The following is a 26,123-nucleotide window of genomic DNA, read 5'->3' on the forward strand; positions in this document are numbered from 1 at the left end:
ATTATTCGCCTACCTCATGCTTTTTGCACACAATGTATATAGACTTTTTTTTCTTTCTACTGTGTTATTGACTTAATTGTTTACGCCAACTGTCTGTTCACACTGCTATGCTTTATCTTGGCCAGGTCGCAGTTGCAAATGGAACTTGTTCTCAACTAGCCTACCTGGTTAAATAAAAATTAAATAAAACTAAAGATGGAGAGTTGCTACAAATAGCAGTGGACCAGATTCAAACCCATGGTGTATGTGATCTGGAGGCAGCAGCTTAGACCACCTTTTATACTGGTTCTACAACTATAGTTGTAATTTTAACCCATTCTGTGACTGCCTTTAGGCAAATGCACACAAAGAAACAAATCTGGTTTTAGCACGGAATTGTGGCGTATTGTGATTTGGGTTAAAAGATGAGTCAATCACGTCTTCATTCAGTAGACAGCATGCGTCAGGTCTATATGAGCCGCTTGCACATTGAATTCGCTCTCATCCCATGAGTAGAAGACATCTGTGCACTGACTGGGTATTTCATAAGAAAAAAAAAGTGACCTGTAGGGTTATAGATGCTTGGGGAAAAGAAATCCCTTACAAATAACTAAAAATAGAATTAATGGGAACACTTGAGGCATACGAGTAAAAAAACAACCTTCAAAGGTTTAATCCGATACAGCAATTGCAGAATAGATTAAATATGTACAGACTCACTTTCATGAGGTTCATACTATGCTTCTAAAATAGATGAATGATGACTATGCATTTTCAACAATGGAAACATGAGTGGCAATGTCTGAAGAGAGCAGCAGGCAAGATGTTCCTTCAAATAAATCTCTTAGTGATAAAGAGTTTATTCTTATTTCCCTGAAAACACAGGAAAGCAATATTCCTCATTAAACCCTTCACATTGGCAAACAATTTCCAAAATTATTTCTAAAACTTTCCTGCCTAATAATTTACACCTGTCCCAGATTTATCTTAAAATAAGCAAGCACTGGTTATGTAAAAAAAAACTACTGCAGTGCGGCAGTCACAAAAACAAGTCACATTCCTGTGTGCAATATGCATGAGTGTGTGTCTACATCCGCGCATGTCTGTATTAGTCTACGTGTTTTAAAAACGCAATAGATCATGGCGATAGTCATACAGCACAAATGTCAGCAGCATAGGACAATGACTCCGCAGAGAGCAGAAACAGAATGTGAGGCGAGGCTGCTCGGAGGGGTACAAGAGGTAGGGGGCAGCAATGATCCCTGTGTCTGTCCGACAGTGTTCCTGCTCAGAGTTCACTGTTCTGCTCCACCCACTCCCCCTTTGTGTCAGTGTGTCTGTCTGTCTGTCCAGGCTTCCTCTGCCTCTGGGAAGTTGAGGATCTTGCGGTGGGCTTGCCTCTGGTACTGCTGCTGTTTGAAGTACACCTTAAACGCTCCCTTGACGGCCACAAACGCAATCCCACCCTGCAGACAGGACACAAAGAACAAAAGGTCAGGGTGAGGGATGGAGTCTTGGTCTGACAAACACCGCTCTAGCTCTCACCTTTCACCACAGATGCGGAAGTGCGACATAGGCGGATTGAGATACATCTCTAGCTTAAACTGGCATTTTTTGGGTTGAATTTATGCTAATTAGATTTCTGCGGGGGTGCAGACATCGACCTTAGAGGGTTAAAGGGAACCTGATTGTGAGGGTCTGTGTGGGGCAGAGGAGACAGAATGTCCAGAAGGGGAAGCGCAGGTCATATAACAGACAAGCCCTGCCACTTTGGTTACCTGGCTGGAAGCGCACTCAGGTGTGTGTGTCTAAAACAAGGGTATTCAACTGGGGGTGCTGCAGAGGGTCCGCAAAAATATAAAACACAACATTAAAATATTTTACTGAGTTTACATATCATATAAGGAAATCAGTCAATTGAAATGAATTAGGCCCTAATCCATGGATTTCACAGCCATTGGTGGGATTTGGGGAGCCAGGGCCAGCCAATCAGATTGGGTTTTCCCCCACACCTCAAAAGGGCTTTATTACAGACAGAAATACTCCTCAGCACCCCCAGACGATCCCACAAGGGGAAAAAGCCGGATGTGGAAGTCCTGGGCTGGTGTGGTTACACGTGGTCTGCGGTTGTGAGGCCGGTTGGACGTACTGCAAAATTCTCTAAAACGACATTGGAGGCAGATTAGAGAAATTAACATTCAATTATCTGGCAACAGCTCTGGTGGTCATTCCTGCGGTCAATTGCACACTCCCTCAAAACGTGAGACATCTGTGGCATTGTGTTGTGTGACAAAAATGAACATTTTAGAGTGGCCTTTTACTGTCTCTAGCACAAGGTGCACCTATGTAATGATCGTGCTCCTTGATATGTCACACATGTCAGGTGGATGGAAAAGGATAAATTCTCACTAACAGGGATGTAAACACATTTATGCACAACATTTCTGGGATTTTTAAAATTTCAACTCATGAAACATGGGACCAACACTTTACATGTTGGACCCATTCATATTTCTATTCAGTGTATATAAAACATTATTTTTGGTATGAATATTGCTAGCAACAGAATAAACACATTTTGAATTACATACCTACAGTAGAAGAGGAGAATATAATTTCTAATGATGTCAACTTCATTTCATTTCTCGCAAATTACACTCATTGGAGGCAATTCAACTTTGAAAAAGCACCCGTGGATAGGCTATCAGTGTGGCAATTCCCGCTGGCTGCTGGTAAGCTTTCATGACTTGGACATACATTTTTGCCAACACATGGCTAACCTTTGTTTAACAAACTAAACAGCTGCTCTTAGCAAGAATGTGTTTGGAGTAGAGGTCGACCGATTAATCGGAATGGCCGATTAAATAGGGACGATTTCAAGTTTTCAATCGGAAATCTGTATTTTTGGACACCGATTTGGCCAATTTTTTTACACCTTTATTTAACTAGGCAAATCAGTTAAGAACACATTCTTATTTTCAATGACGGCCTAGGAACGGTGGGTTAACTGCCTCGTTCAGGGTCAGAACGACAGATTTTCACCATGTCGGGGGATCGGTCTCGTTAACGGTAAGTTTGCAAGATTGTTGCAACCTTACAGTAACTAGTCCAATGCTATAACCACCTGCCTCTCATTGCACTCCAAGGAGACTGCCTGTTACGCGAATGCAGTAAGCCAAGGTAAGTTGCTAGCTAGCAGTAAACTTATTTTTATAAAAACAATCAATCATAAATCACTAGTTAACTACACATGGTTGATGATATTACTAGTTTATCTAGCGTGTCCTGCGTTGCATATAATCTGACTGAGCATACGAGTATCTGACTGAGCAGTGGTAGGCAGCCGCAGGCTCGTAAGCATGCATTCAAACAGCACTTTCCTGCATTTTGCCAGCAGCTCTTCGTTGTGTGTCAATCATTGCGCTGTTTGTGACTTCAAGCCTATCAACTCCCGAGATTAGGCTGGTGTAACCAATGTGAAATGGCTAGCTAGTTAGCGGTGTGCGCACCGCTAATAGCGTTTCAAACGTCACTCGCTCTGAGACTTGGAGTAGTTATTCCTCTTGCTCTGCATGGGTAACGCTGCTTCGAGGGTGGCTGTTGTCGATGCGTTTCTTGTTCGATCCCAGGTAGGAGCGAGGAGAGGGACGGAAGCTATACTGTTACACTGGCAATACTAAAGTGCATATAAGAACATCCAATAGTCAAAAGGTTAATGAAATACAAATGGTATAGAGGGAAATAGTCCTATAATTCCTATAATAGCTACAACATAAAACTTCTTACCTGGGAATATTGAAGACTCATGTTAAAAGGAACCACCAGCTTTCATATGTTCTCATGTTCTGAGCAAGGAATTTAAACATTCGCTTTCTTACATGGTACATATTGCACTTTTACTTTCTTCTCCAACACTTTGTTTTTGCATTATTTAAACCAAATTGAACATGTTTAATTATTTATTTGATGCTAAATTGATTTTGATGTATTATATTCAGTATTGTTGTAATTGTCATTATTACAAATAAAACAATAGGCTGATTAATCGGCATCGGCTTTATTGGTCCTCCAATAAATCGGTATCGGCGTTGAAAAATCATAAATCGGTCAACCTCTAGTTTGGAGTTACCTTTCTAGTTAATAGGCTGTGTTAGAGTTCACACTTCCTCTTCCAATTATAATGTGGAGACATCTGCCAAATCTATTAATTTTAAAATGTTGATTACTTCTCCTTGCCATTACCATTCACGTGATAAGATGTGGGAAAAAATTTTTTTTGCTAACGTATGATGGGGGTCCCTGTCTCACCGGTTTGCATTGGAGGGGGTCCCTCAGCAAGAAAAGGTTGAAGACCCCTGGTCTAAAATCATGAGTTCTAGAATAAAAGTAGGGGAGTTCCCCTTGGCTGTGGAATAGTTACCTCAGAATGGGCCAGAAGGAGGGAGGAGATAGTATAGGTACAGTGCATTCGGAAAGTATTCAGACCCCTTGACTTTTTCCACATTTTGTTATGTTACAGCCTTATTAAAAAATGGATTCAAATGTTTTTCCCCCCTCATCAATCTACACACAATAACCCATAATGACAAAGCAAAAACAGGTTTGTCAAAATATCACATTTACATAAGTGTTCAGACCCATTACTCAGTACTTTGTTGAAGCTCCTTTGGCAGCGATTACAGCCTCGAGTCTTCTTGGGTATGACGCTACAAGCTAGGAATACCTGTTTTTGGAAAGACTAGGAGAAACCCCAGAGATGTTCGATCGGGTTCAAGTCCGGGCTCTGGCTGGGCCACTCAAGGACATTGAGACTTGTCCCGAAGCCACTCCTGCGTTGTCTTGGCTGTGTGCTTAGGGCCCCAGTCTGAGGTCCTGAGTGCTCTGGAGCAGGTTTTCATCAAGGGTCTAGCTGTACTTTGCTCCATTAATCTTTCCCTCAATCCTGACTAGTCTCCCAGTCCCTGCCACTGAAAAACATCCTCCACAGCATGATGCTGCCACCATCATGCTTCAACGTAGGGATGGTGCCAGGTTTCTTTCAGACATGACACTTGGCATTCAAGCCAAAGTGTTCAATCTTGGTTTCATCAGACGAGAGAATTTTGATTCTCATGGTATGGCCACTCTACCATAATGCCCTGATTGGTGGAGTGCTGCAGAGATGGTTGTCCTTCTGGAAGGTTCTCCCATCTCCACAGAGGAACTCTGGAGCTCTGTCAGACTGACCATAGGGTTCTCTTGGTCACCTCCATGACCAAGGCCCTTCTCCCCCGATTGCTCAGTTTGGCCAGGCGGCCAGCTCTAGGAAAAGTCTTGGGGGTTCCAAATTTCTTCCATTTAAGAATGATGGGGGGCAGTGTTCTTGGGGACCTTCAATGCTGTAGAAATGTTTTGGTAACCTTCCCCAGATCTGTGCCTCAACACAATCCTGTCTCTGAGCTCTACGGACAATTCCTTCGACCTCATGGCTTGTTTTCTTTCTCTGACATGCACTGCCAACTGTGGGACCTTATATAGACAGGTGTGTGCTTTTCCAAATCATGTCCAATCAATTGAATTTACAACAAGTGGACTCCATTGAAGGATTATCAATGGAAACAGAATGCACCGGAGCTCAATAGCAAAGTGTCTGAATACTTATGTAAATAAGGCATTTGTTTTTTTTATAAATGTGAGAAGGAAAAAAATTACCTGTTTTCGCTTGGTCATTATGGGGTATTGTGTGTAGATTGATGAGGACAATGTTTTATTTAATCAATTTTTGAAAAAGGCTGTAACGTAACAAAATGTGGGAAAAAAGCAAGAGGTCTGAATAATTTACGAATGCACTGTATAGCCATTGCAAAAACCCTGCAATCACTAAATAGGAGAACTACAATGACCAAAACCCAGGCCCACAGTCTCTTTGTGTATGACTGACATGACACACATGTTTGTTTTTGTTACCCACCAGGATGGTCCTCTGCAGGTTGGAGTTGACGCTGCTGAACATGAGTTTGCCTACGATGGTGGCGATGGTGGGAAAGACCAGAGCGCCACATAGGATTCTAGTGGCTGACACGTGGTCTGCCAGGGGGCTGGCCTCTGCCGGGATACGAGGCACTGGACACCCAATCCCTGAGAGAGACCGAGAGGAGGGGGCAGGGTAAGGATGGGGTTTGGTGCATTGTGGGTGTTGATGTTTTGCCAATACATCTTCACAAAGCTAGATATGCCGCACAATACACACAAAAGCACATTCATCAAGTGATGAGTATATGCATCAGCCTGTACCAGTTTGAGTTGGTATCTCTAGTTCGGGCAGCCGACTGGGGGTAGAGGAGTGCTTTTGCCCAGCAAGCTGAGCCTGGAGAGAGAAAAGGTTGTCGGGTTTCTCCCCGCACCAATCACTACCTTGATGAGATCAGTGGGAACCCCCCCCCCTCTACTGGACCTACCCACCACCACCACCAGCCCCAACGGACGGACCACCTCGTAGTACTCTTTTATCCCCAACAAACACTGCGCACACCCTGGGAAAGCCACAGTGTTCACACAAAATAAATGATCAGACATTTATCATGCGCACAAAAAGCTCAATGTTGTGCACAAAATTTGTTTAGTCTTTAACACAGGTAGCATCATCTATCAAGATCTTTATCACCCACTCTTCATCATACAGACACAGACAATGAATAAGCTGAACTCCACCCATTTTAGTATAACACTGGTGTTGCGGAACGGTGGGCATCCCTACCAATGTGTCCTTTCTGACCTGGGAAGATGCTGTTGAGGATCTGCAGCTTGTTGGAGTACTTCCTCCAGAAGCGCAGCACGTAGTCCTCCCAACGGATCATCTTCCCCAGGATCAGCATGACGGGGATGGTGGGCAGGCCGATGAGCAGGAACAGGGGGTCTGCCCGCTCCATCACGTCCAGGCCCTCCTTATGCCCCACCACCTGGGCACAGGGACAGAGGGGACACCATGGTCAAGCAGTAGTCTGCCGTAGTCTGTTAATAAAACACAGCCGTGTGTGTGCGCGCGCGCGCATTTTATTTTTATGGTGTCACCTGCATGACAGTGACGGCCCCGTAGGTGACAGCGGTCCAGTAAATGGAGCCCACCATGATGCCAGCGGCGGTGAAGGGACAGGCCTTGGAGATTAGCCGGTCCGCCAGGTCTAGCACATACACCACCGGCCCTGGAGGGATACAGAAAGATAGTGTGTTACCGATTGTAAAAACAGGGTTCATAAGATTCCTGGTGGTACTGTAGAATGCTTAGTGGGGGTGTCAGTCATTCCATGGATGCCCTATTGTCTGCTGTTTTTTTCTTTCAATTAAGACCTAGACTAGGGAATCCCAAATGTTTACACTCCGGCCCAACTTCAATCCCCCCCCCAAACACGCACGTACATTTCTATGGGCACATGCACTGTTCACACACTTCTTTGTTGGCAGAGAGAACATTTTGCAGGTTTAAAGCTCATTTCCTGCAAGTCTACACATTTAGTCAAGGGGTGCAGAGAACATTCACTGTTTTAAAGCTCATTTTCTTGCAATTCTATACATTGTGCCATGTCTCATGTGTATTCGTGTGATATTTGATAGCTTCAAACAAAACATTACAATAAAATCTATGGCCTAAAAAAAACAAAATAACTTTAGCTGATCTGAATGTTTCTAACAAGTTATAATAAGCTCTCTAAAAAGGTATGTAATGACTGACATGACTGGTGGAAAACTGACGCACTACCCAATTTTGAAAATGCACCCTCGCGCGCCCCAATTTGGCCGCCACTGACCGAGACAACCAGGTGAGGAGAGCGCCTTAATTCATCAATCAAGTACCAGGGAGGAGTGCAAACACTCGACCCTCTGTGGAATGAATTTGACACTTGTGGTATACACCATCCACCCTACTCGCAGACACTAACCCGTGTCCTAAGTACAATGAACGTAGCCCTACTTGAAGTACAAATGAGAAAGTGATGTCTTCAGTAATGAGGAAAAACACATACGCTACATGGTCAAAAGTATCGTCCAACATCTCCTGCTCGGCCAACATCTCATTCCAAATGTCATGGGGCATTAATATGGAGTTTGCTGCCCTTTGCTGCTATAACAGCCTCCACTCTGGGAAGGCTTTCCACTAGATGTTGGAACACTGCTGCTGGGACTTGCTTCCATTCAGCCACAAGAGTATTAGTGAGCTCGGGCACTGATGTTGGGCAATTAGGCCTGGCTGGCAGTTGGCCTTCCAATTTTTCACAATGGTGTTCGATGGGGTTGAGGCCAGGGCTCTGTGCAGGCCAGTCAAGTTCTTCCACACCATTTCTGTATGGACCTTGCTTTGTGCATGGGGGCATTTTCATGTTGAAACAGGAAACTGTTGCCAAAGTGGGAAGCATAGAATAATCTAGAATGTATGCTGTACGATTAAGATTTCCCTTCACTGGAACTAAAGATGCCTAGCCTAAACCATGAAAAACAGCCTCACACCATTATTCCTCCTCCACCAAACTTTACAGGAGGCACTATGCATTAGGGCAGGTAGCGTTCTCCTGGCATCCGCCAAATCCAGATTTGTCCGTCAGACAGCCAGATGGTGAAGCGTGATTCATCGCTCCAGACAACGCGTTTCCACTGCTCCAGAGTCCAATGGCGGCGAGCTTTACACCCCTCCAGCCAACACTTGGCATTGCACATGGTGATCTTAGGCTTGTATGTGGCTGCTCAGCCATGGAAACCCATGAAATGAAGCTCCTGACGAAAAGTTATTGTGCTGACGTTGCTTCCAGAAGCAGTTAGGAACTTTGTAGTGAGTGTTGCAATCGAGGAAAGACGATTTTTACAGGCTTCAGCACTTTGTGGTCCCGTTCTGTGTCCACTTCCCGACTGAGCCGGTGTTGCTCCAAGAAGTTTCCACTTCACAACAATAGCAGTTACGGTTGACGGGGGCAGCTCTAGCAAGGCAGGAATTTGGAAAGGTGGCATCCTATGGACGATGCCACATTGAAAGTCACTGAGCTCTTCAGTAAGGCCATTATACTGCCAGTGTTCGTCTATGGAGATTGCATGGATCTGTGCTCGATTTTATACACCTGTCAGCAACGGGTGTGAAATCGCAGAGTCCACTAATGTGAAGGGGTGTCCACCATACCTTTGACCATGTAGTGTAGATACATGTAGGCACGCACATAGTCCACAATCGTGAGATATTCAACAAGTAAGGTAACTTCAATAGTGAGGGAAAGCACACAGAATAAACCAAAGAAAGACACACCGTTGTGAGACATTATTAAAGTACAATGAGTAATGTGATTTCAGCAACGTGGAAACGCTCAAAAGAATGAGCTTCCTTTACTCAGCATTCCTGTTGTGTTCAGAGCAAAAGCATTTGAAGTATTGGGTTTGACTGGAAAACATTTGCGCTGGAATGTGTAGCAAAAGAGGATTAGGCAGAGGAGAGAAATGGATTGTTATTTAGCTGAAGGCTGCCATTTTTACCATGGCTGTGGAACACCTTCACAGTGTTAGAGGGAGACCATGTGTGTGAACCTGGCTCTAACTGTTATAAGAACAGGCCTGAATCAATGCTATGGGAAGAGGCCTGTGTCCAAGATCAGATTAGGCAGCCACTCTGTCATATATAGTAGCCTACCCCCATATGACCCCTTAGACAGTCAAGTAATAGCTATGACCTCCATCTAACCTTTTTCATCCTCCTCTCTCACATTCCAGAGCAATCAGGGGAAATCATTCAATATCTACATAGACGGGAGGCAACCTGCTTTACAGGAGACCAGTGGAGGACACTAAAGGGAGAGAGGGGTCCAGGACATCAGGTCTCTTTGATGTGAAGGATTGTCCTCATCGATATATATATATATACATACATACATATATATATACATATACACATACACACACACACACACACATGGTCGTTTTAAGTTTACACTGTAAAATGTCCGTCCACCCAAAAAATACAAATAATTGTGTGTGTGATATACACTGCTCAAAAAAATAAAGGGAACACTAAAACACATCCTAGATCTGAATGAAAGAAATATTCTTATTAAATACTTTTTTCTTTACATAGTTGAATGTGCTAACAACAAAATCACACAAAAATTATCAATGGAAATCAAATTTAATCAACCCATGGAGGTCTGGATTTGGAGTCACACTCAAAATTAAAGTGGAAAACCACACTACAGGCTGATCCAACTTTGATGTAATGTCCTTAACTTCTTGGATATAGGGGGCGCTCTTTTAATTTATGGATAAAAAAACGTGCCCGTTTTAAGCGCAATATTTTGTCACGAAAAGATGCTCAACTATGCATATAATTGGCAGCTTTGGAAAGAAAACACTAAGATTTCCAAAACTGCAAAGATATTATCTGTGAGTGCCACAGAACTCATGCTACAGGCGAAACCAAGATGAAACTTCAACCAGGAAATGGGCAGAATTTTTGAAGCTCTGTTTTCCATTGTCTCCTTATATGGCTGTGAATGCGCCGGGAATGAGCCTGCCCTTTCTATCGTTTCTCCAAGGTGTCTGCAGCATTGTGACGTATTTGTAGGCATATCATTGGAAGATTGGCCATAAGAGACTACATTTACCAGGGGTCCGCCCGGTGTCCTTTGTCTAAATTGGTGCGTAATCTACAAGCTGCACGCAGTCATCCAGTGATTGAGAGGAGAGAGGAGGATTCCACGAATGATATATCATGAAGAGATATGTGAAAAACACCTTGAGGATTGATTCTAAACAACGTTTACCATGTTTCAGTCGATATTATGGAGTTAATTTGGAAAAAGTTTGACGTTTTGATGACTGAATTTTCATTTTTGGTGCTAGCTAAACGTGACGCACCAAACGGAGCGATTTCTCCTAAACAAATAATCTTTTTGGAAAAACTGAGCATTTGTTATCTAACTGAGAGTCTCCTCATTGAAAACATCCGAAGTTCTTCAAAGGTAAATTATTTATTTGAATGCTTTTCTGTTTTTTGTAAAAATGTTGCCTGCTGATGCTAAGGCTAAATGCTACGCTAGCTGTTAGCTACGCTAGCTGTTACACAAATGCTTGTTTTGCTATGGTTGAGAAGCATATTTTGAAAATCTGAGATGACAGTGTTGTTAACAAAAGGCTAAGCTTGAGAGCTAGCATATTAATTTCATTTTCATGAATAGTTAACGTTGTGTTATGGTAATGAGCTTGAGGCTGTATTCACGATCCCGGATGGCTAGAATCAAGAGGTTAAAACAAGTTAAAATGAGGCTCAGTAGTGTATGTGGCCTCCACGTGCCTGTATGACCTCCTGAGGGATCTCCTCCCAGACCTGGACTAAAGCATCCGCCAACTCCTGGACAGTCTGTGGATGGAGCGAGACATGATGTCCCAGATGTGCTCGATTGGATTCAGGTCCGGGGAACGGGCGGGCCAGTCCATAGCGTCAATGCCTTCCTCTTGCAGGAACTGCTGACACACTCCAGCCACATGAGGTCTAGCATTGTCTTGCATTTAGGAGGAACCCAGGGCCAACCGCACCAGCATATGGTCTCACAAGGGGTCTGAGGATCTCATCTCGGTACCTAATGGCAGTCAGGCTACCTCTGGCGAGCACATGGAGGGCTGTGCGGCCCCCCCCAAAGAAATGCCACCCCACACCATGACTGACTCACCGCCAAACCAGTCATGCTGGAGGATGCAGGCAGCAGGACGCTCTCCACGGCGTCTCCAGACTGTCACGTGCTCAGTGTGAACCTGCTTTCATCTGTGAAGAGCACAGGGCGCCAGTGGCGAATTTGCCAATCTTTGTGTTCTCTGGCAAATGCCAAAACGTCCTGCACGGTGTTGGGCTGTAAGCACAACCCCCACCTGTGGACGTTGGGCCCTCATACCACCCTCATGGAGTCTGTTTCTGACCGTTTGAGCAGACCCATTTGTGGCCTGCTGGAGGTCATTTTGCAGGGCTCTGGCAGTGCTCCTCCTGCTCCTCCTTGCACAAAGGTGGAGGTAGCGGTCCTGCTGCTGGGTTGTTGCCCTCCTACGGCCTCCTCCACGTCTCCTGATGTACTGGCCTGTCTCCTGGTAGTGCCTCCATGCTCTGGACACTACGCTGACAGACACAGCAAACCTTCTTGCCACAGCTCGCCTTGATGTGCCATCCTGGATGAGCAGCACTACCTGAGCCACTTGTGTGGGTTGTAGACTCCGTCTCATGCTACCACTAGAGTGAATGCACTGCCAGCATTCAAGTGACCAAAACATCAGCCAGGAAGCATACGAACTGAGAAGTGGTCTGTGGTCACCACCTGCAGAACCACTCCTTTATTGGGGCTGTCTTGCTAATTGCCTATAAATTCCACCTGTTGTCTATTCCATTTGCACAACAGCATGTGAAATGTATTGTCAACCAGTGTTGCTTCCTAAGTGGACAGTTTGATTTCACAGAAGTGTGATGGACTTGGAGTTACATTGTGTTGTTTAAGTGATCCCTTAATTTTTTTGAGCAGTGTATATCACTCAACAACATCCTCACTGTCAACTGTGTTTATTTTCAGCAAACTTAAAATCTGTAAATATTTGTATGAACATAAGATTCAACAACTGAGACATACTGAAAAGGTTCCACAGACATGTGACTAACAGACATTGAATAATGTGTCCCTGAACAAGGGAGGGTCAAAATCAAGTCAGTATCTGGTGTGGCCACCAGCTGCAGTGCATCTCCTCCTCATGGACTGCACCAGATTTGCCAGTTCTCTTCCACCAAGGCACCTGCAAGTTCCCAGACATTTCTGGGGGGGAATGGCCCTAGCCCTCACCCTCCGATCCAACAGGTCCCAGACGTGCTCAATTGGATAGATATCCGGGCTCTTTGCTGGCCATGGCAGAACACTGACATTCCTGTCTTGCAGGAAATCACTCACAGAACGAGCAATAATGGCTAATGGCATTGTCATGCTGGAGGGTCAGGTCAAGATGAGCCTGCAGGAAGTGTTGAGATTGCCTGCAATGACAACAAGCTCAGTCCGGTGATGCTGTGATACACCGCCCCAGACCATGACGGACCCTCCACCTCAATCCCAATCCAGAGTACAGGCCTCAGTGTAACGCACATTCCTTCGACGATAAACGGGAATCCGACCATCACCCCTGGTGAGACAAAACCGTGACTTGTCAGTGAAGAGAACTTTGCCAGTCCTGTCTGGTCCAGCAACGGTGGGTTTGTGCCCATAGGCGACGTTGTTGCCGGTGATGTCTGGTGAGGACCTACCTTTACAACAGGCCTACAAGCCCTCAGTCCAGCCTCTCTCAGGCTATTGCGGACAGTCTGAGCACTGATGGAGGGATTGTGCGTTCCTGGTGTAACTGATCCTGTGCAGGTGTTGTACAGACATTGCAATTTATTGCCCTGGCCATATCTCCAATCCTCATGCCTTCTTGCAGCATGCCTAAGGCACGTTCACGCAGATGAGCAGGGACCCTGGGCATCTTTCTTTTGGCGTTTTTCAAAGTCAATAGAAAGGCCTCTAGTTTCCTAAGTTTTCATAACCAACTTTAATTGACTACCACCTTTAAGATGTTAGTGTCTTAAATGACCATTCCACAGATGCATGTTCGTTAATTATTTATGGTTCATTGAACAAACATGGGAAACAGTGTTTAAACCCTTCACAATGAAGATCTGTGAAGTTATTTGGATTTTTACGAATTATCTTTGAAAGACAGGATCCTGAAAAAGGGGCATTTCTTATTATCTTATTTTACTGAGTTTGTAAACATACACACACAGCCATCGCAAATATTCAAACCCATTGAATTGTCCACATTTTGTTAGGTTACAGCCTTATTCTAAAATTGATTTAAAATGTGTTTTTCCCCCTTCAATCTACACACAACACCCCATAATGACAAAGCAAAGTCAAGTTAAGGCATTTTTGCAAATGTATGATAAAAAAAAGAATTATTACATTTACACAAGTATTCAGATTCTTTACTCAGCACTCATGTCTTCTTGGGTATGACAATACAAGCTTGGCACACCTTTATTTGGAGAGTTTCTCCCATTCTTCTCTGCAGATCCTCTCAAGCTCTGTCAGGATGTATGGGGAGCGTCGCTGCACAGCTATTTTCATGTCTCTCCAAAGATGTTCGATCGGGTTCAAGTCCGGGCTCTGGCGGGGCCACTCACAGACATTCAGAGACTTGTCCCGAAGCAACTCCTGCATTGTCTTGGCTATGTGCTTAGGATCATTGTTCTCCAGTCTGGGGTCCTGAGCACTCTGGAGTAGGTTTTGTACTTTTCTCCATTCATCTTCGCCTCGATCCTGACTACCGTAATTTCTGGACTATTAAGCGCACCTGAATTTAAACCGCACCCACTGAATAAAAAATAAAAAATGTATTTTGTACATAAATAAGCCGCACATGTCTAAGCTGCAGGTGCCTACCGGTACATTGAAACAAATGAACTTTACACAGCCTTTAAACGAAACATGACTTGTAACAAAAATAAATAGGCTTTTAAACGAAACACGGCTTGTAACAAAATTTTAAAAAATAGCAGTAAACAGTAGCCTACCAAGAAAGTCATTGGTCACCATCTTCCTCCTCCTGTGCACTGAAACCACTGAAGTCATCTCCTTCGGTGTCGGAGTTGAATAGCCTCAGAATTGCTTCATCCGATGTTGGATCGCTGCCCTCTTCAACACGGAGGAGTCCAGCCTTTCGAAACCCGTTGATGGTAGTGGATTTTTTGACAATGCTCCACGCTGTCAGCAGCGCCATTTCCTTTTCCAACAGCCAGATCGATCGCCTTCAACTTGAAAGCTGCATCATATGCATTTCTCCGTGTCTTTGCCATGATGAGGGTGACAAAATGACTACAGTAATCAGAATGATGGGAAGTTTGAGCGTGCTCGATTTACGTCACATTATGTGACGGTGCTCAGTTTTTTGGCGGCATGAATCTTGTGAAAGCGGGGAAAAATCCATAAATTAGCCACGTCATTGTATAAACCGCGAGGTTCAAAGCGTGGGAAAAAAGTAGCGGCGTATAGTCCGGAAATTACGGTAGTCTCGCTGTCCTTGCTGCTGAAAAACATCCCCACAGCATTTTGTTTCCACCACCATGCTTCACCATAGGGTTTGGTGCCATGTTTTGTAGGGTTTGGTGCTAGACATGACACTTGGCATTCAAGCCAAAGAGTTCAATCTTGGTTTCGTCAGACCAGAGAATCTGGTTTCTTATGGTCTGAGAGTCTTTAGGTGCCTTTTGGCAAACTCCAAGCGGGCTTTCATGTGCCTTTTACTGAAGAGTGTTTTCCATCTGGCCACTACCAGAAAGCCCTGATTGGTGGAGTGCTGCAGAGACAACCATCTCCACAGAGGAACCCTGGAGCTCTGTCAGAGACCATTGTGTTCTGGGTCATCTCCCTGACCAAGGCCCTTCTCCCCCAATTGCTCAGTTTGGCCAGGCAGCCAGCTTTAGGAAGAGCTTTGATGGTTCCAAACTTCTTCCATTTAACAATGATGGAGCAAAGTACAGAGAGGTCCTTGATGAAAACCTGCTCCAGTGCGCTCAGGAACTCAGACTGGGGAGAAGGTTCACCTTCTGACAGAACAATGAACCTAAGCACACAGCCAAGACAACACATGAGAGACCTGAAAATAACTGGGCAGCGATGCTGCCCATCCAACCTGACAGAGAATAATGGGAGAAACTCCCCAAATACAGGTGTGCCAAGTTGGTAGCGTCATACCCAAAGAGACTCAAGGCTGTAAATGCTGCCAAAGGTGCTTCAACGAAGTATTGAGTAAAGGGTCTGAACTTATGTAAATGTGATATGTTTTTATTTTTAATACATTTGCTTTGTCACTATGGGGTAGTGTTTGTAGATTGAGGGAAAAAACGATTTAATACATTTTACAATTCTGTAAATTAAGAAAATGTGCCGAACAACATTGCACTCACTGGCAGGACAATTCAAGCAAAGCCAATGTGGCGATAATGTATTGGGCCTATAGTAGAGGTTGACTGATTATGATTTTTCAACGCCGATCCCGATTATTGGAGGACCAAAAAAAATAAAAATAAAAAAAATAAAAATTCGGCCGATTTTTTTTCCCTTTATTTGTAATAATGACAATTACAACAATACTGAATGAACACTTATTTTAACTTAGTATTATACATCAATAAAATCAATTTAGCCTCAAATAATGAAACATGTTCAATTTGGTTTAAATAATGCAAAAACAGTGTTGGAGAAGAAAGTAAAAGTGCAATATGTGCCATGTAAAAAAGCTAACGTTTATGTTCCTTGCACAGAACATGAGAACATATGAAATCTGGTAGTTCCTTTTAACATGAGTCGTCAATATTCCCAGGTAAGAAGTTTTAGGTCGAAGTTATTCTAGGACTATTTCTCTGTATACCATTTGTATTTCATATACCTTTGACTATCGGATGTTCTTATAGGCACTTTAGTATTGCCAGTGAAACAGTATAGCTTCCGTCCCTCTCCTTGCTCCTACCTGGGCTCGAACCAGGAACACATCAACAACAGACACCCTCGAAGCAGCATTACCCATGCAGAGCAAGGGGAATAATTACTACCAAGTCTCAGAGCGAGTGACGTTTGAAACGCTATTAGCGTGCACCCCGCTAACTAGCTAGCCATTTCACATCGGTTACACCAGCCTAATCTCCGGAGTTGATAGGCTTGAAGTCCTAAACAGCGCTGTGCTTGAGAAGAGCTGCTGGCAAAACACACGAAAGTGCTGTTTGAATGAATGCTTACGAGCCTGCTGCTGACTACCATCGCTCAGTCAGACTGCTCTATCAAATCATAGACTTAATTATAACATAATAACACACAGAAATACGAGCCTTTGGTCATTAATATGGTCGAATCCGGAAACTATCATTTCGAAAACCAAACGTTTATTCTTTCAGTGAAATACGGAACCGGGTGGCATCCCTAAGTCTAAATATTCCTGTTACATTGTACAACCTTCAATGTCATATCATAATTACGTAAAACTCTGGAAAATTAGTTCGCAATGAGCCAGGCTGCCCAAACTGTTGCATATACCCTGACTCTGCGTGCAATGAACACAAGAGAAGTGACACAATTTCACCTGGTTAATATTGCCTGCTAACCTGCATTTCTTTTAGCTAAATATGCAGGTTTAAAAATATATACTTCTGTGTATTGATTTTAAGAAAGGCATTGGTGTTTAAGGTTTGGTACAGTGGTGCAACGATTGTGCTTTTTTCACAAATGTGCTTTTGTTAAATCATCCCCCTGCGTTGCATCGATAATATGCAACACAGGACACGCTAGATAATATCTAGTAATATCATCAACCATGTGTAGTTAACTAGTGATTATGATTGATTGTTTTTTTTTGACTACAGAATATCTCAAAAGTTACCTGTAAACTTTGCCAAAACATTTCAAACTAGTTTTGTAATACAACTTTAGGTATTTTTTAAAGTAAATAATCGATAAAGTTGAAGACGGGATGATCTGTGTTCAATACAGGAAGAAAACAAACTGACGCTACCTTTCTAGTCATGCGAAGTGACCCTCATTTTGAACAGGGCTTCTTCTTCGTTACACAAAGGAAAAACCTCAACCAATTTCTAAAGACTGGTGACATCCAGTGGAAGCAGTAGGAACTGCAAGAAGGTCCCTTAGAAATCTGGATTCCCAATGAAACCACATTGAAAAGAGAATGACCTAAAAAAAAATCAGTTTTTTTCCTCTGGGTTTCGCCTCCTACATAAGTTCTGTTATACTCACAGACATGATTCAAACCGTTTTAGAAACTTTGGAGTGTTTTCTATCCAAATCTACGAATAATATGCATATCTTATTTTCTGGGGTTGAGGAGCGGGCAGTTGAATTTGGGCATGCATTTCATCCGGACGTGAAAATACTGCCCCGTCACCAAGAAGTTCGTTTTTTTTAATAGAAATAAAATGTACATTTTATTTTTATTTTTAAATCGGCCAAATCGGTGTCCAAAAATACAGATTTCCTATTGTTATGAAAACTTGAAAATCGGCCCTTCCGATTAATCGGTCGACCTCTAGCCTAAAGCTCACTGCACAAACCTGTTAAGGGAATTTTTATCAATGATGACTAATTATGTATACATTTCAATCAGGACTGACTAGTCCAAATGCTATTATATACTGTACATATATGAATTCTCTCTCTTGCTCCCATTCCCAATTGTATATAATATAGTCAGGAGTTTAGTAACAATGACGGTCTGTTCCTTTGTACAAATGAATGAACTATCTCCAGACTGTCTAGAATGCTGATTTACAATGACTAACCTTGGCTTCAGGCGAGGAGGGAAGGCTCGAGAACTATAGGGCCTCTCGACTAGTGTCATAAAGAGATAGAACATTTAGAAAACGCTGACGTCATTTTCAGTTTATAACCTGTGGGAAAATTTGTATGTACGAGTACTCTCTTGAATTAAAACGCTGTTACCTGACTTTTAAGACCGGGGCTCTGTCCATTCTTATAAAAATATTGGGTCTTTCAAACCCTTCGAATGCATTGACAGAGTGATGAATTCTGATTGGGAAATAATACAGAGGAATTTTGAATTCCTCTAACAAAACCTCATTGCAACAGTACTCTATTTCATTGGTAAATGTTGAATAGGCTTACATTTTTCCTGTTAAAGAAAAATATGAGCGGTAGATCTCGGCTTGCATTTTGACTCCGGGATCTAAACTCAGAAAAGGTTGGTGACCACAGTTCTAGAGTTTTCCCTGTTAACACTATCAACGTTTCCCTTTACTGTGGCAATTGGGACCGAATCAATGCAATATTAGCTGCTTTCAATGCAACATACAGAAACAAAACTAACTACGCAAGAGATTTTGTTGTAGGCAGAATGCCTTTGGAGTACGATTCTATTGCATTAACATGCACTACTCAGCCCATACTTTACAGACCAGTGTGGCATTAACAATCAGAGCTGCAGTTGGCCTATATGCAAATATACCATAGCCATATATGGATCTGTGCCACTTACTTTGAACTGGACTGCGTTTACAGCATGAGCGGTCGTGAGTTGATGCGCTTGTTTTGAGATCAAAGCGAGAGCTGCATGTAGCCACGTGCACAATTTGTTCATATCCTTTGCTAGTTAGTGAGTTATTAGCCCAGTTATAGATCATTTGTAGTCAGCAATAAGCAACAATTGGCGCATGCACGTTGACATGGTCGCCAGTTGGACGGCGTTTCCTCCTGACACATTGGTGCGGCTGGCTTCCGGGATAAGCGAGCAGCGTGTCAAGGAGCAGTGCGGCTTGGCAGTCGTGTTTCGGAGGACACATGGCTAAAGACCTTGGCCTCTCCCGAGTCTGTAAGGGAGTTGCAGCGATGGGACAAGACTGTAATTAACCAATTGGATATCACAAAACTGAGGAGAAAAGGGGGTACATTTATAAAAATATGAAAAGTTAATGTCAAGCCATGCATGGTTTTTTTTCTCTCTTTCAAAAGTCTCATGGAATGTAGACCTAAATTGAACACTACACATTGGCTGAATGACAGAACAGCTATTTCCATGTTAAAATGTTTTCTCCAGAGCCTACATGGCCACTGTTTAAACTTAAAGCAGGTACAGCCTCCGTGTCCACAGTAAACGTTCGCTGGAAGGTGCATAGAATTTTCCCAATGTTCAAGTTGGCAGTCAGCAGAGCTGAAACTTGCTCAGTGGCCCCAAAAATTTGAGGTTACATTGGTGGTGACCACAATTGGTCAAATAATCCAGCAATGCCAACGGCTAAAACACCAGAGACTTTATATTTGCATTGAATGCCTATAGTGACGCTTTCATTTTTGGAGAAAGCCGTGAAATCAGGTCTCAAATGTAGGAACAATGGTGCAGTAGAGATGGTGCAACAGAGACCTGAAGGAACAATGGAAGGGTGACGTGTCACCTCAAAGCTTCCAACAGGCACAACAGGGAACAAACACTTTTCATTTCTTAAAGTAGTTAAACACATTGGCTTCCTGTATCCTGTCAGTTCTGCCACTTTCCAGGGTTGTGCTTTAGTGCACCTATGTTTGCCAACCAGATTGATCTCATGCCTCTTCAACACATTAATCTGGGCATATTTTGATGACACCGTCGGAATCCCTTCCGATTTGTCCCTGCCTAAGCATTACGCCATCCACAGCCAGAGGGAACTGGGTCACACTTAATGGCTATTGGCAAAAAGGAAAGCGAAGCAATTAATTTCAGCGCTTGGTAGCAAATTCCTAATTAACATAATTAAAAGAAACTGCAACTGCATCCCACTTTCTCACTGGCGGGCAGGCATGTTGGCACACTGTTCCAACCCACTTTTTTTTACCCGCTCACAGAAGAGCCAGCAAGGACACGCCGTTCCTCATTTTACACCACCGGCCTAATCAGAATGATAGCGTGGGTGGAAATCATCAGTTGCTGAGGTAAAAAAAAAAAAAACTAGAGCTAACTTACCATACTAGTGCCACGGCTAACTGCACTTTTCTACTTGAAATCTCAGAGTTTACAGCCCAAAACAAGCAGAGAAAAACCTAACACGAGTGGTGTGCTATAGCCAAACACATCCACCATGGTGTAAATCCATCAATGTGATGCTGCACTAACCTAAGGCCCGGCCCTGAGAGTAGGAACATGAGTAACGCCTGTCAGGCTAACAAATGAGCTGGGATCAGCAGAGCGCAACGACAAAATAACTACACGTCAGCAAGCTTACCACCCAGCACCCATCTCTTCAGCTCGGCCTTTATTACACCAATTGAAAGTCGTCCTCGAATGTCTGTGAGCTGCGAAAGTGCCATGTTTCTGAGGCTGATTAAAGTCACTGAAACACCCTTAAAAGCCATTCCCAACTGATGGAGAAGTAAACACATTTTTTTCCCCCTTTCTAAAAGTTTACTTCTACTTTTAGCACAGTCAGATGGGTGACTTTAAATCCAGACACAGAAGCTGTTTAGTCCCGTGTCGGGACTGTTGGCCTATGCCACAGTGATCAAGCCCAGAACACAGACTAGTACTTTACAGTAGAAGACTGTAGGAAGGAGCCAGCAACATTGCGCTGTTGTTTTACTAGCAATACTAGCACACTATCCTCGGGTGTCCATCGAGTCTGCCTGAGCAGAATACTGTGCTGAGTTCAGGTGGAAAAAAAAAAAAAAAAAAGCACACGTCAGACAGTGTGACATCACGACCTCTGGAAGCCGTGTCATAATGTGGCTGCTGAAGTCTAATGATGCCACGGTGGAGTTACATAAAATGTCAGTGTCTTGGAGCGCATGTCTATTGACTTGCAGACAATGAAACAAATTATTGGTTGAAAAAAATACTCTTTGTATCTCTTCACGGTAAAGTCAAGAAACCTGAAATCAAAAGAGAATTTTGGATTGAGTAGCGCATTTTGTTTGCCAACAATACTTTGACATGAAGGCGCCAAAGTGTTTGTTGCGCACGACATTTACTAAAACAATGTAACTTGTTAAGTGTTTCTACCGTGAATAAAGCTGCCCATTTAAAGGTACATGCTCTAGTGATGTGAAATATATTATTAGAATGATCGAAGTGTTGGTAGAGTATAATCACAGCATTTAACCTATCTCACGCTGCTTCATTGTAGAAGTGCCGGTGTGAGGCAGATTAGTCCACTTGTCACCAAGGAACATTTATTGGTTGACGGGAATAACCAAAGTGATTCATTATTGCAGGGGTGAATTACTTCATGAATGTGTATCGTGACTTAAAGTTGAAGTTATGGCACAAGTTATTGAAGTGTGCGTGTTTATGTAAAACCGTTGTTTATAATGTTATATTAATATATCCATGAGAAATTAGGCCTTAATGGTAGAAATGTGTTTTGGGGCCATCATGATGGAACATTCCTAGCTGAAAGGAGTTGCTGGAAAGAGTGTTTAGGTACTCAGTTGGCTTTTGCCTGGGGGAGAGCAGGCTGGACAGGTAATATGTTGGCTAGTTTAGAGTTATACCGGAGTTGTCATAGGCAATAGTTTATACTGAGAATGTTTAATTTATTCAAGTCTCTGTAAACATCCTGTTTGTTATTTTCTGTACAAAGTTCATTGGCCAATTAGTCCTGCACCTGTTAATAAAAGCCTCTAAGAGAGGTGAGCACCAGAACATTCTGTCTGTCAACTCACTGTCCGATCCGCTGCTTCGGGAACTGCTTTCACACAGAGAAAAGCAATTTCTCTGAGCGTTTCCAGTCCCCAGGCAGGCAGGGTATTACAGAGGAGAATTGGGAGTCGCCGGGCAGATGGCTGCTCCAGGTGGTAGGATGGCAGTGTCAGTGTGCTGCTGATTCATTGGGTGCGGTCTGGGCCGTCGGGTATTTCTCAGACCTGGGTTTTTAGTTATTCATCAGCAGCAGTGGCGGGCAACCCTGGTCTCCTCTCCGGCCGTTGGTTGATGAGCTGCTCTCCTCATACTTTGGCCTAATTTCCTTCTCTCCCTCCCACTCTCTCTACACCTCTGTCTGAACACAGGGGTAGGCAAAGGAAGAATGCTTAGGGGAGGAGGCAGACTGGTACAATTCAATGACTGGGCCTCTCCTCTTTCTCTCGTGCCATCTCACATCGTTTCCCCATCTACCAACAATCCCATCCCAATCTTGTACCCTCTCTCTGCCTCCTACACTGCCTGGTGGGTATCTACCTCAGTCTCTGGTACCTGGAGAAGGACACTGTCTCTTCCTCTCCCCGTCCCTCACACATGGGTGATGACCAGTAGATTGGTCTGGGCCTTGGCAGATGGCGTAAATAAAAATGCCCATCTGTATGCTCCCTGGCCTTCTGCGGGAAGTTGTCATCCCAGTGTCGGGAAAGTCTCCGAAAGCTTTCAGAGGACTTTCACGCGCTGTTAAATCGAAGTTAACATAAGCCCCTATGAGCCGGTGTACACGACTCAATAAACGATGAGCGATCGAGGCCTAAGCCTACTACACGATTCTACGAAGGATGTTATCTTTCAACAGACTAGGGCACATTGAAGGCCCTGTCCAAATAACCCATTGCCTCACGACCCCTCATCTAATCACTGTTACTGCCTGGAAAAAACACTGGGGTAATTCAAAAGAAAAAGGAACACAAACAAAACTTGAGGATGTGTGTGTAGGGGAAGTGATGAACTTGATAAACATTTAGGCCACATTTCAAGATGACTAATCTGGTGAAGACGCTGGCCAAAAAAAACAACTGACCATAAAGAAGTTCTACTGATCAGCCGGATAGCAAAGGGGGCGATGAAAACAAAGTGTCCAGAACAAGTCTGCAGTAGCTACTGAATGGGAATGAGAGATTAGTTCCTCTCTCTCTGTCTGTGTGTGCCTGTGTGGAGGGGGGACAACGAGCCCAACATCTCTTTTTCTTCTACCTTCACCTGTTTTGAAGGTTAACCGGATAAATGTACCGGTGGGGGCAAGGGCAGAGAGTGACAGACAGACTTATCCCAAAATAACCATGCAGGCAGCAGGCACGGTGGGCCTCAGGAGAGAAGACAGAGACAAGGTTATTTACTGAACATGCAAGCAGGCCCAGTGTCAGGCTAACACAGATAGGCTACTCTATACACCCAATAACCATTAACATATTGGGAGAAAGAGAGAGAGTAATGCCCATCTGGAACAAAAATATTCACATTGAGATTAACTAGTCGCCTCATCTACTAATCATGCCGGCGAATCAGAGATGGCATTCAAAAAGCCTGCCACCAAACCAAATCCCAAGTATGGATTCATGCTCTGTCAATGTTATCTGAAATACTAAGCAGTAGAAACGCTTCCATGATGGGACACGGGATAATTATGGTTTTCAGTGAGCCAGATACTTTCAAATGGGGGAGCGAAGTGAAAGTGAACATGGAAATACAAATGCCACTGATCTGATGTGTGTTCGAAGTCCACAAAGTACTGCTTGAGAATTCTCAGGTGCCGGTTTATCATGTGACATGACTTTATCAATGACACATCATTAGTTCTGTCCTGTACATGGCATACGACACTAGGAACTGTCCCGAGTCTTCCCATTGACCCGAAGCTCCAGAGACGAGTACGAACTAAGTGCCCTGATCTCTATGCTCCAGTCCTGCAGGTTTAGCTACGCCTACTACTTATAGCAACACAGGTGACTGACAGCATAGCCAGGCCTGCATCTAAAAATACAACATGGCCCTGCTTACCAGCAGAGCTTGCCCTCCCGAATACATTGTCTTATGTCCAAGCCCTACTTCTTAGGTTGTACCTAGACCTAATTAGACATGTATGCAGAGTGATTTAATAGCTTACCAGGTGCTATAAAATGTACAAGTGTCATTTCCCAAAGCAGTTTCCAGGGTTTCCACTCACATAAAAGTTTCCTCTCTTACGGTGATTGACGTAGCTGAAAGTTCTGTAATCGCCGAACGAACAAATGCAGAGCCATGTTTACTTGATGACTAAGTGCCTGTGTTGGAACAATCAGTGCCCCCGTCACTCTGACGTGCTGGGGTTAATTACAGTGGGCACCTCTCCTCTCTACACCCCCTCTTCAAATTGGCATTTTCCAGTGAGGCTGAAGCTGGCCGGTAATGAGCGGGTAGCAGACCTGGGTTCAAATACTATTCGAAATTATTTCACTGAGTTTTATTGAGCTTTCCTGGTGCAACGGAACTGACAGAATAGTCGCACAAGTGAGAAGTCCACCTATCTGGCACTCCAGGCAAACTATTTGAAATATGTTTAATAACATTTGAACCCAGGTCTAGTAATGAGCATCTGGCGGGTGCCCTGCCCGCTCCAATTCCTTGTGTTACTTCTCCCTCAAAGAGTATAATTACCAGACTCACCACATAACCCACCCTGGTTTTGGGAATAAATAAACATGCAGTTAGTTGAGACAGGCTGAGTGGTTTTTAGAGCTCTCAGTTCCCACTCCTTATTCACAGCACTGAGTCCCTGTGCTGCAACCGTTATTAGGGAGACAGCAACAACAGCCATTAGTTGTCTGTCCTCAAAGGACCAATTCAGAAGTCCATTTAGGTATGGAAATTGCCTTCTAATGCTACTTCCCCATTGGAAAGGTAGGGCAGTTAAGTGTTGTTCTGACTTTTTCACAGTGAAGTTCAAGTAAAGTGAGATACTACAAATTTGCCAGTGATTTAGCTGTTATTACATGACTGTGTTCTGACAGACGCAACAGATCTGTCTCCATCTGTTAGGTAAGCTGCCACGGAATTACAAAACGCTCAAATGACATCAATATTTTTCACATGGGCCTAAATCACAAACACATCACATAAGCAGTTAATGCATGTTAATCTCTTTACTTCTGATGTGTGATAAGCATACAAGTGAAAATCAGGACAGGCACTAGCTTGGACAGGGTGAGACCAATTCGATGATGTGGCCTACAAACAGCGTGAAAGCATGCATTCAGTAACTGTGACCCGAACTACCTCCAACTAATATTCCAGGGAAACTGCAGTCCAGCCCATAGCCCCCCACCCCACCCCTGTCATATCAAATCATATACCCAGCTTGGGGAAGACGATGAGGTATTCGGCGTTGCACTGAGGACAGGCCACGCGGGCCGTGCTGTTGCCCCTCTGCTTCTCGTCCACCCAGCGCTGCAGACACACCTGGTGCACCCACTTGGTGGAGCCACGGCAGCGACATGGACGCACCCACTCCGCCGTGCGGTCATCCTCGTCCGTTGCGAAGCACACCCAGCAGCTCCTGAAACGCACACAAACACAGGAGAGGGGTGTTCGTTCCACAGACACATAAACACACACGAGAAGGCAGATGCACCCATGCACGCACCCACATTGGCTGAAACACTGGGGCTGTTGGTTTTGGTGTCGACGTCTATACCAGCAAATTAAGTATTCTCAGTGCATTTGACAATTAATTCATTGTTGTGTATCAGGTAGAGGGTTTGCATCCATCCAGATGATGTGACCTTCACCCTGTAAACCTCAGTTACTCAACACACTGGCTGATTAAACAGGATGTTCAGAGGCAGGAAACACAACCAAAGCCCTGTCCCCTAAGCACTGAGTGGCAGGCAGGGAGAGAGAGAGGCAGCTCCTCT

General features: G+C 43.9%; 1 protein-coding gene across 2 annotated transcripts in view; it reads right to left on the bottom strand.

Moving 5' to 3' along the window:
- Window positions 1-628: 628 nt before the first annotated feature.
- The window catches only part of LOC112252833 (membrane-associated ring finger (C3HC4) 5), a 47,885-nt gene continuing 22,390 nt past the window's right edge, over window positions 629-26,123 (bottom strand). The window contains exons 2-6 of one of the 2 annotated variants that reach the window (XM_042323479.1): window positions 25,563-25,765; window positions 7,030-7,160; window positions 6,734-6,917; window positions 5,930-6,096; window positions 629-1,445 (exon numbers count right to left, since the gene is read on the bottom strand). In XM_042323479.1, coding sequence (XP_042179413.1) covers window positions 1,308-1,445; window positions 5,930-6,096; window positions 6,734-6,917; window positions 7,030-7,160; window positions 25,563-25,765 — 823 coding nt within the window. In that variant the 3' untranslated portion in view covers window positions 629-1,307. Of the gene's footprint in view, window positions 1,446-5,929; window positions 6,097-6,715; window positions 6,918-7,029; window positions 7,161-25,562; window positions 25,766-26,123 lie in introns of both variants that reach the window. The other variant, XM_024424486.2, reaches the window with a different exon arrangement.

The sequence above is a fragment of the Oncorhynchus tshawytscha genome, linkage group LG06 (genome assembly GCF_018296145.1).
Source record: "Oncorhynchus tshawytscha isolate Ot180627B linkage group LG06, Otsh_v2.0, whole genome shotgun sequence".
Classification (NCBI taxonomy): domain Eukaryota; kingdom Metazoa; phylum Chordata; class Actinopteri; order Salmoniformes; family Salmonidae; genus Oncorhynchus; species Oncorhynchus tshawytscha.